The sequence below is a fragment of the Rhincodon typus genome, chromosome 11 (assembly GCF_021869965.1).
Source record: "Rhincodon typus isolate 14 chromosome 11, sRhiTyp1.1, whole genome shotgun sequence".
Classification (NCBI taxonomy): domain Eukaryota; kingdom Metazoa; phylum Chordata; class Chondrichthyes; order Orectolobiformes; family Rhincodontidae; genus Rhincodon; species Rhincodon typus.
Genome location: NC_063342.1, coordinates 69,775,047 through 69,792,138, shown reverse-complemented (window position 1 = coordinate 69,792,138; position 17,092 = coordinate 69,775,047). Strand labels below are relative to the sequence as shown.

Here is a 17,092-nt window from a genome sequence, read left to right as displayed (position 1 = left end):
GAGGAAGGGTCTAGGCCCGAAGCGTCAGCCTTCCTGCTCCTCTGATGCTGCTTGGTCTGCTGTGTTCATTCAGTTCTACACCATGTTATCTCAGATTCTCCAGCATCTGCAGTTCCTGAAACTAAAGGTAGGAACTGGTTCAGGCTGCTTAGTTCCTCAAATCTATGCTGTGCATTCAAGAGTAATCATGCCGTTCTGCAGTTTAATTCCATCTACCCCATATCAGGATAGTTGCCCTTACCAGAGCTTTCAAAAAAATAAGCCCCATCAATCTCTTGAAATTTTCAATTAACCCAGCCTTAATAGCCCCTTCAGCAGGAAGGGAGAGGAAGAAAGAGAGAGAGCGCGAGAGCGAACAAAAGAAAAAAAGGGAGGGAGAAAGAAAGAGTGCAAAAAAGGGAGGGAGATGCATTGATATAATTAATGCCATTCTGAATTAGCTGTCCCCAAAACGGTTTACAAATAGACACTGAAGTTATTTTGGGATGTTTCCTCCCCTATAATGTGGGAACCACACGCCATCAGTTTGTAGTTGGCCAGCTCCCGAAAACTAAATTATAACGACCATATTAAAATAGTTTCTTCAAACTTGGAGACACGAAAATTGGTCAGGACTCTAGGGATCACTCGTTCCTCTCACTAGCTCCAGCCCTACGTTCCAACTTGAGAGAGACATTGTCTGTTTAACATCACAGCCCCAAAAGTCAGCATCTCTGGCAGTGTGGCCCTTCCATAGTGTCACACGGAAGTATCAACCCAGAAACTCAAGACCAACTGAGCAACTGATAACATATGTATAATTGTAGCCTAGTGCTCAAGGGAGTTCTAACCAATCATTGAGGTTACCATATATTTACAAAAGGAAAAGGAAGATACCTTTCAGCCAATCTGCAGGTTCTTAGCAGCTTTTTGATGTGTATCAACTGTTCTTGAATTTCCTGATGGGGAGGGTTTTAAAAGAAAGGTTTCATATTATTGCATTGCCCTCTACTGATACAGATAACTACCTACAACCAAAAATAAATCGAATGCTGCATTGAAAAACTTGTTTTCCTCCCTCACCCTCTCCCCAGACAAGAAAAAAAAAGTTTTGCTGCATTGTTAAAACACGCGAATGATTAACATGGAGATCAGTTTAGGGTTCAACTACAGCAGTCGATTTGGGCAGAGAGGGGACTGAAATTTCAGTAGAACCTTCAATTAGTGGGTAGCAGGTATATGGGAAGGTCAGTTACACACCACCCAGCCTTAGAAATAAACTTGACGACATTTCTTCGTAGCTATTGTGCAAGAATCTGACCTCCCTACCCAGCAGCATTGAACACCTTTTTAGATTGTGAGAAAGGCATAAAAGTATCCAAAATTACTTCAAAATCAAACTTGACAGATTAGTGAATTTAAAATGAACCTTTTACTACCTATGACATGATCCAAGTTGGCTATAATTCTGGTCAATAATTACAGGGATAGAACTCTACATTCCATCCTTCCGAGTGTCCAATTCTGGTTGTCCTGTTATAGGGAGGATATTAAGCTGGAGAGGGTACAAAAGAGATTTACCAGGATGTTGCTGCGTTTGGAAGTTGAGTTATAAAGAAAGGTTGGATAGCTGGGACTTTTTTCACTGGAGTGTAGGAGATTGAGAGGTGCCTTTATAGGAGGTTTATAAAATAATGACGAGTATAGACAGAGCTAACTGTAGGTGTCTTTTCCCTAGGGTGGAGGATTTCAAGGCATATTTTTAAAGATGAGAGGAGAAAGATTTTAAGAAGACAAGAGGGCAAATTGTTTTTACATAGAGGGTGGTTCACAGGTGGAGTGAACTTCCTGAGGAAGTCGTGGATGTGGGTCTGGTTACAACTTTTAAGAAATATTTGGATAAGTATACAAATAGGAAAGGTTGAGGGATACAGGCCGGGAGCAGGCAGGTGGGACTAGTTTAGTTTGGGATTATGTTTGGAATGGATTGGAATGGATCTGTTTCCATGCAGTATGAATTTGACTTATCTTCAGTTGTGTGGACCTTGTAGTCAACAAACAAGAGAATACTAAAACAATTCTTCTCTCCAGTAAAGACCAGTGACAAAAGGGAAAGTCATTGAACCTTATTATATTTGTCATAGTGCTAATAGTCCCCTCTAAGGTGGATGATAGATCATTGATCTGAAGTGTAGAAAATGTGATAAAGGGTCATAACTTTTCGTGTGTGGAAATTTAGCTTCTAAAGTGGATGTATTATCTTGTGTTCAGATGGAAAAGACAGTTTTAGTTATGGTTGGAGGTTATTACTGGTGCAAGCCTGCCTAAAATTTTGTTTACATGAATCTTGAAGTTTTTAAACTCTTAAAGGTGAATGGTTCACTGCATTAGAAACGAGGCCATAATAAGGCTGTTGCCTAGCAACAAAAAAAAAAGGTATCCCATACCACGGAGACAGACAAAACCAAAGGCAGCAACGCAGATTTATTTTATAGAAAAGCAAGTCACTCAGAAAGGGCCTGTAACAGCCGCAGGGCAGTTGGAGTGGTCTCCAAAACAGAGACCAGGAAGAAGAAAAGTCCTGTGTGGCTAAGTGGTCAGTAAGGGGTGGTGATCTAGAAAACAGAAGAGGAATTTAATGAAATCATGCTAAAATATAAATGTGACGTGTCAACAATTTTTTCAGTCGTCCCTGGAAGATTAACTAAAGACATCATGCCTAGGTTTGCCATAAAAAGATAACTACAGCCACGTCAACTGAACAAGGAACTGTAAAAGTGGAGGCAGGGAGAGCATTCACTGAGGCTTAAGTGGAGGTTGCTGCTCAGGGTAAAAAGGGTTGAATCTCCATTTCTGATTGTTGTTAATAAGACAGCTTCCCAATAAGACTTGTGCAAAATATTCTCCTTTCTATGTAATGAATTTAGATGTCCTCTTGTTCAAAGAGCATTGTAGCCTCTTGTGAATATGTTCAGTGACTGATCTCCGCAGTAATTATTCAGTAAAAATACAATCTTATGGTCCATCATGTTTCACGTTGGGATTGGACTGGACCAGGCTTACTAGTATCCAGGATAATAATAAAGGCCAATTAAGTTGAAATGGACTCCATAATGACCCAGTTACATGAGCCTTCCTGGATTTGATTTGTTCCTGTCACGTGTACTGAGGTACAGTGAAAAATGTTGTCTTACGTGCTTTACAGGCAGATCGTACTATACAAGTGCATCAGGGGAACAGAACACTATTACAGCTGCTGAGAAAGTGCAGAGCAAGAGAGCAATCAACATTAATATTGAAGAGGTCCATCAAAAGTTTGATAAACAGCAAGGAAGAAGTGACTCTTGAATCTGTTCGCATACGAACATTTCTTCAGCCTGATGGAAGAGGTCTTTGATTATATTGGCTGCCTTCCTGGGGCAGCGAGAAGTATAGATGGTGTCAATGAATGGAAGGTTGGTTTGGGTGATGGACTGGGCTGTGTTCACAACACTCTGCTCTCCCTGAGACAGTAAGAAACTATAGTGGTCATACAGATGCATCCCAGTTAGGACTGTTTTTTGGTTCATCTAGAAAAAAAGTGTTTTAAGAGTCTTTGTGGACATACGGAATTTCCTTAGCCTCCTGGAGGAAGTAGAGACATTGCTGTGGTTTCTTGACCATCCAGTTGACGTGGGGTGGACCAGGAGAGATTGTTGATGACCACCACTCCAAGGAACTTGATACTCTTCACCATCTCCATTGATGTAGACAGGAGCGTGCCCTCCACCTGGCTTCCTGAAATCAGTGATGAGCTCCTTCATTTTCCTGACATTGACAGAGAGATTGATGTCTTTACACCAGGCCATTAAGCTCTCTATCCTTCCTGTACTCTGTCTCATCGTTGTTCGAGATCAGGCCTACAACTGTGGGGTCATCAGCAAATTTGTAAATTGAGTTGGTGCAGAATCTGGCCATGCTGCATGAGTTTTCTTTGGCACCAGAATGGTGGTGGTCTTGAGGCAGGTGGAACTTCAGGTAAAAATAGAGAGAGGTTCAAGATGTCAGTGAATACTCCCGCCAGCTGGTCCGCTCGGGATCTGATAGCACAGCCTCAGACTACCAGCGCCAGTCACATTCCATGGGTTCACTCTCAACAAAGGCCCATCTAACATCTCTGGCGGTGACTGTAGGGTGCATGGAGCTCATCAGGGAGGGATATACTGTTGCCCATGATACTGTTTGACTTTCCTTTGTAGCCCGTTAGGACGTGCAAGCCTTGCCACAAAACAACAGGTGTGTCAACATGATTAGTCTGGGTCTCAAACTTACCTCTTGGCATCTCTAATGGCCTTGCAAAGTTCGTGCTTGGATTTCCTGTAAAGGTCAGGGTGGTCCAACTTGAAAGCTTCAGACCTGGACTTCAGTAGGGAGTGGATCTCCCGGTTCATCTGTCTGGCCTTTGCAAAATTATAACTTTTTTTTTTCCGATCCTGGACAATCTGCTTAACACGCATCCTGGCTACAGTACAATTGGCAGAAAGCAGGGCCATAAGATAAATAGCAAAGCCTGACTCATGTCTAAAGATCTCCTCAAGGGCTAATTTCAGAAAGTCCCGGTATTTGAAGAGTAGGCTGATTGTTGTAAGCCAAGATAATCTTGTTGCACCATTTAAAGTCCATCTTCAATTCCTTCCTCAGCCTAAGGACATTCCTGAACCACTCACTCCCGAGTGAAGGAGTAGCGAAGTTCATTTCAATTAATATCTGCCATTTTGATTTGGATTTATTCCTTGCCGCAAAAACCTTTTGGTTTGTGTGCATGAGGTCACAAAGACCTCGCCAAGATCGAACGTGTGAATAAAAGTGAGACGCCTGGCTTAAACTTGAAAGTTTGCTGTGGGTCGCCTTAAATTGACCAACAAGACCATTAAACAGGGTTTGAAATCCAACCAGTTTGTGTATTATGCCACACTGCTTATAGGCACAAGCTGATGAGAACCAAAAAAAAGTGTTCGGTTTGAATCTCTCCTCTATCCATAACAGAGTGCAGCAACTGACCATGATCACTCATCTTTGGGCTAACAATAACCAGTCATTCAGGATTTAAAAAAAAAACAAATCCCATTTTTATTTTATTAGCAACCATTGCTAACTTGCATGGGAAACCAAATCAAATACCAAATTCTAGTCATTCTGCTTCCTACCCATACAACCCCAAATAGTCACGCATACCTTGGCTTTTCTCAATTCCTTTACTTTGCTGTAGAGGAACTTGTTGATGTAGAAGATGTTGAACAGTGGGTCATGCCATATACTTTCCAGCAGTTGTTTGGAGAAATGGCAAACCGGATGCTTACTGAAATCCCACTTCATTAGAATTCGGCCAGGGATTGGGGATTCCTCATTATGGTGACAGCACTCACAGAAATACTTTCCCAAGTAGTCACAGTAACGGAGCTTTTTGATGTATTCTGCAGGGAGGACAGAAATATTGAGAGGGGCAGGTGTTCCATTCTAAAATGATGCTCAATCATACAATGCATTGAATCTTCCTCTACTGCTTAACTAATGCTCAGGTAGGTTGCCCCAAGCTGTATAGTAATGTTTAATACTTATGCAATATATTAAAAAAAAAGGGCCTTGGGTGGTGTTGTAGAACAGCAAGACCTAGGGGTTCAGGTACTTAACTCTTTAAAGTTTGCATTACATATAGATAGGGTGATCAAGGCAGCATTTAGCACACTTGCCTTCATTGCTCAGGCCTGAGAGCATAGGAGTTGGGGCAATATGTTGAGGTTGTACTGGACACTGGTGAGACCTCTTCTGGAATACTGTGTCCAGTTCCAGTCACCCTGTTACAAGAAGGATATTAAGATGGAGGGAGCTCGGAAGAGATTTACCAGGATGTTGCCAAGAATGGTAGCTTGGAATTATAAAGGAGAGGCTGGATAGGTTGGGACATTTTTCACTCAAGTGTAGGAGGTTGAGAGGTGACCTTATAGAGGTTTATAAAATCATGACGGGCATAGATAAGGTGAGTGGCAGGCGACTTTTCCCCAGGGTGGGAGATCGAGAGAAGGGGGCATATTCTTAAAACGGGAGGGGAGAAAGATTTTTTAAAAAAAAAAGACATGAGGCACAACATTTTTTTTTTAAGAAATAGAAACAGTGGTTCATGTGTGGAATGATCTTCCAGAGGAAATGGTGGATGCGGGTACAGTTATAATGCTTAAAAAGACATCATATAATTATCTAAATAAGAAATGTTTAGGGGGTGGGGGCTGGAATATGGGCCAAGTGCAGGACAGTGGGACTAGTTTAGTTTGGGATTATGGTCAGCATGGACTGATTGGACCGAAGGGTCTGTTTCTGTGCCTTGCAAGAAGGGACTACCTGACAAAGTATGGGGTGAAAATGCAACAGCTATTTGCAGCTGATTTGTCCCATGTAGTTCTCCAAATGTTGTTGCAACGTCTGCAGGTCTCAGACAGAGTCGTGCTATATTCTAATTTTTTGTTTAAACACAGGATGATGTTGGTCACATCAGGTGATCAAGGGCTACAGGCCTGACGTTACCAAACACGGTCATTGGCAACACTTAAGTTGGAAAGGCTGTCAACTTACATTTAAGACCCCGAGTATTGGCGAGAGATGGTTGCACAAACAAATTTACTGAAAACACCCCAACTAATAAAGGATTACCTCCTGAAAATTACCTGCTACAGGATTACCTTCGCATTTTCCCCAGAAGAACGTGAAGTAACAGGCACCGACTGCATATGGGAGAGCTGCTGCATAGTGCTGATGGCAACAAGGTATTTCATAAAATCCCTACAGTGTAGAAGCAGGCCATTTGGCCCATCGAGTCTACACCGGCTCCCCAAGCAGCATCCCACTGCCCTCCCCCCACCCGCCCCCATAACACTGCATTTCCCATGACCAATCCACCTAACCTGCACATCTTTGCGCTGTGGGAGGAAACCCACACAGACAGGGGGACAATGTGCAAACTCCACACAGACAGTTGTCTCAGGCTGGAATCGAACCTGGGTCCTTGGCACAATGAGGCAGCAGTGCTAACTACTGAGCCACCATGCTAATCACCATCAGATCCAGGCACGAACCATCACCACCAGGGATTACTAACTGATCTTCGTCCGTTTTGTCTTGCTTGAATAGCTCAGTTCCATATGTGCTTGCTGAGTTTCTGAAAGCTCTGATGGATTTTAAAAAAGTACTTTCCCCAATTTCCTCTCATTTTCATACGCCATGTCCAAACTAGAGTAGGTGCATGTTCTACAGGAACTGTCCAAGTCTGGCTTGAATGAATGTCCCATCTGCAGAGAAAGCGCTATCTGCTTAACATGGCCAATAACAATCCCGTCACAAAATTCATGAAGTCTAACATGGAAAATCAGATCCAAAACAAAGTCAAATCACTTCAAGGCTAGTACTAAATTAAAATTATGCATTGAAAGCTTAAAACCTCTTGTAGCTTGCTATTAGATAATTTCCCCACGAGCCCTGTTCAGTTGGCAATGGTTCAATTGCTAAGTATTTTAAACCGGATGATGCTTCGAAACATCATGCATTTAATCTCGATCACATTCGGATCCGAGTTGGAGAATAATTCTGGGTAACACATTGCAGGATCTTGGGGGCTAGAGAAAGGCTTGCTTTTCACATTTTCTTGAACAATACCTGGGTCAAATACGTTTAATTCTGAGGACACATCAATTAGTTTTGTGTTCCTTCAAGTTTGGAAGCTCAAAAGAATGATCTAAATCTGAATAACTGGGCGAGACAAGTAACCTCCCATAACTTCTGCTCACCCTAGGCTCCTGCTAAAGATGGACAGGCTCTGCAATGAGAACCAGACACACAAGTTTCACTGAAACCTGCAAGTAAAAGCATTACTAACAATGTTTCATTATATTTCATACTTAATGGGTATTATGCAGTATTATATAGTAACTGGAAGACCCCATTACTGATCCATTGACAGTCCTTCCAAAAGAAAAACTGAAAGTGATATTTGAACTCTTGTCATTCGTGATTCCTTTCAAATAGATCCAGGGAAAATATTTCCTCTGGTGCGAGAATTGAGAATACAAATTAGGTTTAAATATCTGAATCAAAGTGACTTACTCTCCCCTAACTCAAAAAAAGATGATGGAATAAAATTCGATAAGTTCTGTAGTTCGAGTTGTGGAGGAGGTTGTAGACTTGCTTGCCGAGCCGGTGTGTTTGATTGCAGACGTTTCATCACTGTGCTAGGTAACACCATCAGTGAGCCTCTGGTGAAGTGGTGGTGTTCTGTCCCGCTTGTTATTTATATGCCTCGGTTTGCTGGGGTGGTTGGCATCACTTCCAGTTCTGTTTTTCAGTGGTTTGTATATCAGGTCCAGTCCAATGGGTTTGTTGATGGCGTTCCAGTTGGAATGCCAGGCTTCCACAAATTCCCTGGCATGTATCTGTTAGGCTTGTGCTAGTATGGATGTGTTGTCCCAATCGAATTCCTGTCCTTCTTTGTCCATGTGTATTGAGACCAGTGAGAATTGGTCGTGTCTCTTGGTGGCTAGTTGATGTTTGTATATCCTTATTGTCAGTTTTCTTCCTGTTTGGCCTGTGTAACGTTCCGCATCGTGGGAATACCCACAACCAATGAAACTAACATAATATACAAAATACAATGCAAGGATTGAAAAACAGAACCGGAAGTGATGCCAACCACCCAAGCAAACCGAGGCATACAAATAACAAGGGGAACAGAACACTAATGCTTCACCGAAGGCGCACTGATGATATTACCTAGCAGGGCGACAAAACGTCTGCAATCAAACACACCGGCTCGGCAAGCAAGTCTATGACCTCAAGGTGATGGAATGGAAGTCAGGAATTTTCTCCCAAGAGACCATGGATAAAGTCAATTGAGATTAAGATGCAGATCAACACAGATTTGATTTGTATCTCTTTGTATTTCAAAGCTCAGAAGAGTTGATTCATAAGGAGGATAACAGCTTGGGGGAGAAAGTGATTAGTTTTTTTTATTCGTGAGTGGCGTTGGCTAGGTCAGCATTTATTGCCCATCCCTAATTGCGCAGAGGGCAGTTAAGAATCAACCACATTGTTGTGGGTCTGGAGTCACATGTAGGCCATACCAGGTAAGGAGGGCAGTTTCCTTCCCTGAAGGACATGGAATTTTCAGGGAATCCCTACAGTGTGGAAACAGCCCCTTCGGCCCTACAAGTCCATACCAACCCTCAGAGCATCCCACCCAGATCCATCCCCCTTTCACCCACCTAATCTAATATTCCTGAACACCACGGGCAATTTAGCATGGCCAATCCACCCTAGCCTGCACATCTTTGGACTGTGGGAGGAAACCGGAGCACCCGGAGGAAACCCACACAGACACGGGGAGAATATGCAAACTCCACACAGACAGTCACCTGAGGCTGGAATCGAACCGGGTTGCTGGCGCTGTGAGGCAGCAGTGCTAACCACTGAGCCACCGTGCCACCCAGTGAACCAGATGGGTTTTTCCTGACAATTGATTCATGATCATCAGAATCTTAATTCCAGATTTTTACTGAATTCACATTCCACCATCTGCCATGGTAGGATTGATTCAAACCCAAGTCCCCAGAACTTGACCTGGGTCTCTGAATTAATAGCCTAGAGGTAATACCACTAGGTCATCATCTCCGCTATAATAGAATAATAGCCAATTGACTACAAAACAGAAGAAAGAAGTGGTTAAAAAAAGGTAGGAAGTGACATTCCTCTGGAGCAGTGTTGTTCACCATTTACAAAGAGTGATTTGGAAGCTGAAATCAGATATGCAACACCACAAATCGAGATGCCACCAAATTAGTAGTAGGGGTCAGGGTGCTGGGCAGAGTTAAAATGGAAAAAAGTACTACACCAAAACCCAAAGATGAAATTAAACCTGAAAAACAGATACGTACATGGAAAATATATTTCCATTTCGACAAGAGAGTGAGTCAGTGCAAATAGTAGAAAAAGACTTGCATTTAAATAGCGCCTTTCTCAACCACAAGATATCTTGAAACATTTCCCAGGTAATGAAGAAACAGAGTCACTGAATGGTGCTGGAAACAGCAGGCAAACTGCACACAAAGTTTCACAAGCATAAGAAAAGGTTGAGGGAGGCATGGGCCAAATGCCAGCAAATGGGACTAGATTCATTTCGGATATCTGGCTGGCATGGGCAAGTTGGACCGAAGGGTCTGTTTTCATGCTGCACAACTCTATGACAAAGCGATTAATTTCTGTACTGCTAAAGGTGCTACTTGAGAGCCAGGCTGAATAGATTCCTGAACTGAAAAAAAAAAAAAGAGGGCACCCATTGACATGAAACGCATTTTCGACCACTTACTGTGCTCAATTGGAGTTCCACAACCAGCACACATGGAATTCTGAGCAGCTACAACAGTTTCTCTCCTGTAATTATCAACAAAAGGAATGAAATCAAACAGAGGAAACGAACAAAATCACTTCAGATTCTTGTTTTGACCCATAAATCATGCTGCTAAAGAATTGTATTTGAGAATGGATTAATACTCAAAATAAAAATATGGCAATGGTTTTGTACAGTTTAGGGGAAAAAGGAGACACAGGCCTTTTCAGGAGGAAAATATACTCTAGTTTGTTCGAAAGACAACAAAAAAAAAGGCAAGGATCCACTAGTCGTTTATTGAAAAGTCACATTAGGCAACTTGACTGCACTTATACAATCCTACAGGCTAAAATATTCACAAGACTTGGGCATCAAACTTTGAAGCATCACAGGTGTGAGGTTACTTTTAAATCCAGGAGCATGGTCACATTGTTCGTGTGCAGCTCAAACGGTGTCCAGCGACATCCTTTCCACAAAAAAAAAAGCAGGACAAACCCAACTTGCCAATTCCCACCCCTACAGTCTATTCTAGATCAAAAGTAATGGAAGCTGGCATCAGTACTACCAAGCTGCACTTCCAAAGCAATAGTGTCCACCAATGCTCAGTTTGGGTTTTGTCTCTAGATCTCCTTATTACCTTGGCCAAACATAAAGCTGAAAAAGCTGTAGCCCAGAGGAGACGAGAGAGTGATCGCCCTTGACATTGAGAATATCTAAAATTGAAGTCATTGGGAATCAGGGGAAATCTGTTGGTTAGAGTCATACTGAACACAAGAAGGATGATGATTTCAGCTGTGAGAAACACATTATCTCAGTCCCAGAACATTGCTGTGGGAGTTCAGAGTGATGGCCTGACTCAACTCTGGATCAACAACCCTGCACTCAGCACACAAGTCTGAAGTGAAGATACTTGATAATTGCACATTGGCAACTCCTCAGACGCAAAGCATTCCACCATAGCAGCAGTCCATTCAGTCCACACCGACTCTCCGAAGAGCATCCCATGCTTTTGAGGAGTGTATGTAACCTGTCAAGCAATGAGGGAAAGTAATGATTTCCCCTTGGAGTTCAATGGCGTTACCATCACCTACTCCATCATCTTCATCCTGGGAGTTATCATTCACAGAAATTCAACTGGAATGGCCGTGTAAATACAATGGCTACAACAGCAAGTCAGGAATACTGCAGTGAGTAACTCACCTCTTGACTCCCCGAAGCCTGTCCACCATTGACAAGTAAGGAGTGTGATGGAATACTCTCCACTGGCCTGGATGAGTGCAGCTCCAGTGACACTCCTGAAGCCTCAACACAAGGCAAGACAAAGCAGCCTGCTTGTTTCCCCCATCTACCACCGACACACAGAGTGGCAGCACAGTGTGCTCCCATCAACACGATGCACAGAAGCAACTCACCAATGCTCCTTTACGAGCACCTTCTAAACCCACAACCTCTACCAGGCGGGAAGACGAGGATAACAGCTACTTGGGAACGCTGCACATTCCTCTCCAAGCCACACAACACAGTCTCAACTTGGAGTTGTATCAGAATCCTTGCAACCACTGCGGGCTTCCACAATTTTGACCCAACAGCATTTTGGATCTGCCTACTACATGTGGAGTGCAGCAGTTCAAGAGGGCAGCTCACCACCACCCTCTAAAGGGCAATTAGGGATGGGCAATAAGTGCTGGCCTCAACAGCCATGCCCATATTTCATGAATCAATATTTAAAAAATAAATTTACATAACTACCCAGTACTTCAAATTAGGATTCTTGAAACATGAATTCAATCTCCTGCTGTTTAAATTTAATTTCCCTTCAATAGACGGTTTTCATTCGCACCTTGGTTTGAAAACACTGATCTGCAGAAACTGAACTCAACGCTCACCCTCTCAATCCAATTATCTTATTTTTACCAGCAATAAAATCTCCAAATATATTATTTTGCAGCACACTGCCCAAGCCACCAATTAGACCCATATCCCCAAGGAGTGCTTATTTATAATAGACAGGTTTGTGGTTACTCACACAATGTTAACAGAATAGAAAGGGAGTATAGGAGTGGAAAGGGGACAGGAGCTTAGCTCCCCATTTTCTTTGACTGTTCTCAAGAGTGCGTGAAAAATTTGAGAAACATTGAATAGTTAGACTCACCACTCTGAGTAAACTGTTACACAGGGTATAATAAGGAGAAGGGAAAATATTTTAAAAAGGATCTAAGGGACAACTTTTTCACACAAAGGGTGGTACATGTATGGAATGAGCTGCCAGAGGGAGTGGTGGAGGCTGGTACAATTACAATGTTTAAAAGGCATCTGGATGGGTACATGAATAGAAAGGGTTTAGGAGGGATATGGACTAAATGCTGGCAAATGGGACTAGATTAGTTTAGGATATCTGGTCGGCATGGATGAATTGAAGGATCTATTTCCATATGTATCTCTCTATGGCTCTAATATCATGCAAATTGAATTGTGGTAGATTAAAATATTTGAAGTTGTATAGTGCTCCTAAAAAATGCCAATTCTCTCTGCCTAAACCAGACAGTGCATAACCTCATGTCATGTTAAACATCAAACCAAACTTCAGTCACATTCTGAATATATTCAGATCACTTTCACATCACGTAGCCACCCTTATCCCTACCATGATCACTTTGGAATATCTTTTCCTCTCTTCATATACTAACATTTTGAAAACCTTTGGATTCTCGCTTAACCTTGATGGGCTCAAGGTTGGACTCAAAAGGGCCAAATGGCCTGCTTCCATACTGTAGGGATTCTACGAACCTTCCCTCATCCAAGGAGAGCAACTCCAACAATCCCAATTTCTCACACCGATATCCCGGAGTAACATCCTCTAAATTCCAAGGTTTTTACAGCCCATTTCAAGAATGGTGTCTGCAATACTCCAGAGTCCTAACCAAGGATTTGACAAGTTGCAGCATGGTTGCTTAGCTTCTGCGAACCCATGCAACCCCTAAAACTTTAAGTTTATTGATGTGCTTTGCAGAACTTGTGGTTACTAAGGTGCCACTGCTAATGTAAATTTTGATACAATGCCATTTATATTTGGCAGTCTTTTAAACATTAGAAGTTGTGAATTGGATTTCAATAAATCTGGAAAATCACGGGCAGGCATTAGAATCACCACAAAAGATAATATTTGTAACATTTTCTCCCCCGTGGTTCACTAATGTAGCTCGGGGAAGTAAATCTTTGCCCTCCTCTACTCTTGCCTACACCCAATTTCAGATCCACATTTGTGGTTGACTCAATAATCTTTGAAGTAAACACTTTCATCCCCTTCAGAGGAAAAACCAGGAGCAAGCAACAAATGCAATCACACCATAATCCACATTAAAAGCCCTACGAGATTCTCTAAGTGGTCATGTAATGCTGGAATGGAGGCTGAACTATACTAATGAGAGGAATTCAGAAATGAATAATGTTACCTTTTCAAATATTTCAATCTCCCAGATAATTTTGCTCATTAATAAACAATGCAAAAACAAAACTGAACACCAAAAGAAAAATCTGTCGATAAAGAGATGCTCAGGAAAGATATTTTTTCCAATTTGCTGTCCTTCAAATACGAGAGAACAATTACCAATCTTCAGAACACATAATGGACGAGTAGTTTAAAATAAACCAACAGCAGTTACTCCAGACTAAAATGTTAATATAGTTTACTAGAGTTCTAAATGTTGAATTAAACTGGTTGACAAAATGGCCTCCCTCTGGATGTTTGTCCCCACACCATGTGCTTTGTATTACTTGTGCTGAAAGCTATATGTATATGACATTCATACATACCTTTGTGGTGCATGGATGAAGAACAGAATTTGAAAGCGAGGTGGGGCCCAATCTGCAGTTCCCCTCAATCGGGAATTTAACTTGAACTCTGGTGTCAAATCTACAGATTCCTCTGCACCAGGCAAAGTGTCCTTCAGAGGGAGAAACTAGAAGGCAGGGAAGCAAAAAGTTGAGTGACAAAAACAAAAAAAAAAGGCTAACTTGATATTTCACTCTAAGAAAGTGGCATCTGTCCCCTGCAGCTGATTAGTCCATCCAGACAGTCCAACATTCAGCAAACTTTTTTCTCTTAGGTACCAATAGAGGTGGGGGCTGGGAACCTGGAAGGGTTGACCAGCAAATTGCTGTAGTCAGCCAGTTACAGGTCGAGTCTGGCAGTGCAGCGAAAACAAGACGACATGTGGAAAGGCTGCTTGCTATACAAGGACTGTCATTGTTATCTTTTAACTTGATTTATTTATCTTCTTATGAACAGCTGTAGTGTAGGACTTACAGCCTCTTTATTTCTCTATTTCTGTACCCAATCTATTTTAGTACCTAGGTACTTTGTACACATTTAACTGTACTTTGCAGTTGAGTACACATGACAATAAATCTAATTCTGATCCTAAGATCCTGCACATTTCTAACATATCACGGTTGGTTTCAACCCATTTGAGCACATCCACTCAACCCATAACATCATTGACACTTGTATAGGCTTCTTGTCTTGTGAACTGCAAGGAGGGTCAAGCAACATCAAATTGTGGGACAAATTTAGTCAGCAGTTTAAACATTTTCTTTTTAAAAAAAAAACCCATCAGTAACCAGTTGGATTTGAAAAACTCCAAAACAGCAGTTTCTGGAAAGTGCAAGTCTGACCAGAAATCCATGGAAACTGAGCCAACTTCATAGATTCTACTCGAGTAATAATTTGAAGGCAGTAGAAAATTAGATAACTGGAAACTTTAAAATCTGCAGAATGCGTTACAAAGAAATGGATTTAAAAATATTCCCATTGGGCCAAAAAAAACCCTAGTATGTTTGAAGTAACACTCCAAAACACAGCAATCCCAATAGGATTTAAGTAAATAAAGGCTTTATTGGGTATGGAAATCTTACTTTCAAAAAAAAAAAAGAATAGCCGACTACAGTACAGAGAAATAGGACTGCAAAGTTTATCAAACAGAATGCTGGAAGTGGCAGGATCAATTAGACAGAAAGCAAGGAAAGGGTCTTCATCTTAATCCTTACCACAGGGCTGATTGACTTTTTTTGGGGGGTGTAGTAGGTGGTATGGGATATTAATCCTGTATTGCAGTTTCTCCTAGTTAGTCCTTGCAGTATGGACCGAGAAATATGGGGTATTGTTGAGACAGATATCTTTAAGTTTATGAAGAACTCCAACTATGAACATTGATACAATATCCTAAGACTTACATTTAGGCTGGGTTTTATGCTTAGGTCATTGTTATATGATAGATATTTTCTATAAGCAACCTGTTCAGTGATTGTTATTGCTCTGAGGCAGGGGGTGCTTGTATCTGGACTTTTGGCTTAGAGGTAGGGACACTACCACTGTGCCACAAGAGCCCTTTTGATGCTATCACATTGTATTGATAGACACCTGGCTAACAGACAGACACATATAGATGGAAAGATGCTTAAAGTAAAACGGAGACATTTCATAATATACCACCACATGCTATGATGCCATCTAGCCATCTTAAAAGGTATAGTACCTTTCGGAGATTATTAATATTGTACCAATCAGCTCCTACCCTTAGTTTCCAACATTTGCAATCCATTTGTCCCTCATTCATATCTCAAAAAGAATCAACTGTGTTAGATTGTCAGCTGGTTATGGATCCAAGTCCCTGTCCACAGACTTGCACAAGTGATTTAAAGTTAACACTGTCATACAGCATTGAGGAAGTGCTACATTGTTGGAAGTGTCATCTTGTTTAGATAAAATGGTAAATGGTGTGCTTTTATTGCTCTCCAGAAGAGCATAAAAGTTCACATTCTAGGCGATCAAGGGATTATAGCAGTAGGGATTAGAAGGAACTGACCAAATTCCAAAATTTTATGGATTTGATTCCCTGGAAAGTTAAACAATGGAAGGACAGAGATATTTTCTTCTGTGACAGCATGTCTCCCCATTCCTTCCATTGCTATGCACTTCGTCGCATGCCCATCACTTCATTTGCAAAAATGAAGGCAGCAGCTCAGCTGGTATCCCATCATTTGGGAGCATACAATTCCACAAATGCAGGGTAAACTGGAGGTGGACAATTCCTGCAAAGAAAGTAGAGAGAAGGCCAAGAGGGCTGGGGGGGGGGGGGGGGGGAGATAAAGAATTAGTAAGGTCAAAAAATGGAAAGAATTGAGAGTTCAGCAGGTTGTACAGAATGGGCTGAGGCCGTTTGGGATGGAGATAAAGATTTGTGAACAGATTCCAATGGAGACAAGTTTTATTGGAGATAGATGCAATTAGTCTTTCTTCAAACAGGGTCAATTCCCAATCCAGACAGACCCTCCAGTGCAATTTTGGGGAAGTCTTACACACAGTCAGAGGCGAGACACTAAAAATGCAAGTTGGCATAAAAAGACCCACATCACTTTGAGCTCTCCCCTTCTCTGGGCTAAATTCAACCCGTCGACAAGAGAATTTGGTTGCTATTCCATTGCTACTTGTGGAACGTAACTAGGCATCAATGGATCGCTCTAGTTCCAAAATCACAAGAGCAACATTTTCTTTTTGAAAAGATACTACATAGTTGCTACGTTGACAGGGGTCAAGAACAATGCAATACAAATGCAAGCTTTTTTTTTAAAAAACCTCTTTGGGGTTTGAAAACAAAAAATCTCATTCAAAATTACACACATGGATTGGAACACCCAATGGAGGTGCCC

The 17,092-nt window shown here is 41.7% G+C and overlaps 1 protein-coding gene across 7 annotated transcripts in view; it reads right to left on the bottom strand.

The window, feature by feature from the left end:
* The window catches only part of rubcnl (rubicon like autophagy enhancer), a 65,537-nt gene that overhangs the window by 12,115 nt on the left and 36,330 nt on the right, over positions 1-17,092 (bottom strand). For all 7 annotated transcript variants that reach the window (XM_048602889.1, XM_048602886.1, XM_048602890.1 and 4 more), the window contains 4 exons: positions 14,198-14,343; positions 10,364-10,428; positions 5,194-5,432; positions 877-938 (listed from right to left, as the gene is read on the bottom strand). In XM_048602889.1, coding sequence (XP_048458846.1) covers positions 877-938; positions 5,194-5,432; positions 10,364-10,428; positions 14,198-14,343 — 512 coding nt within the window. The remainder of the gene's footprint in view (positions 1-876; positions 939-5,193; positions 5,433-10,363; positions 10,429-14,197; positions 14,344-17,092) is intronic.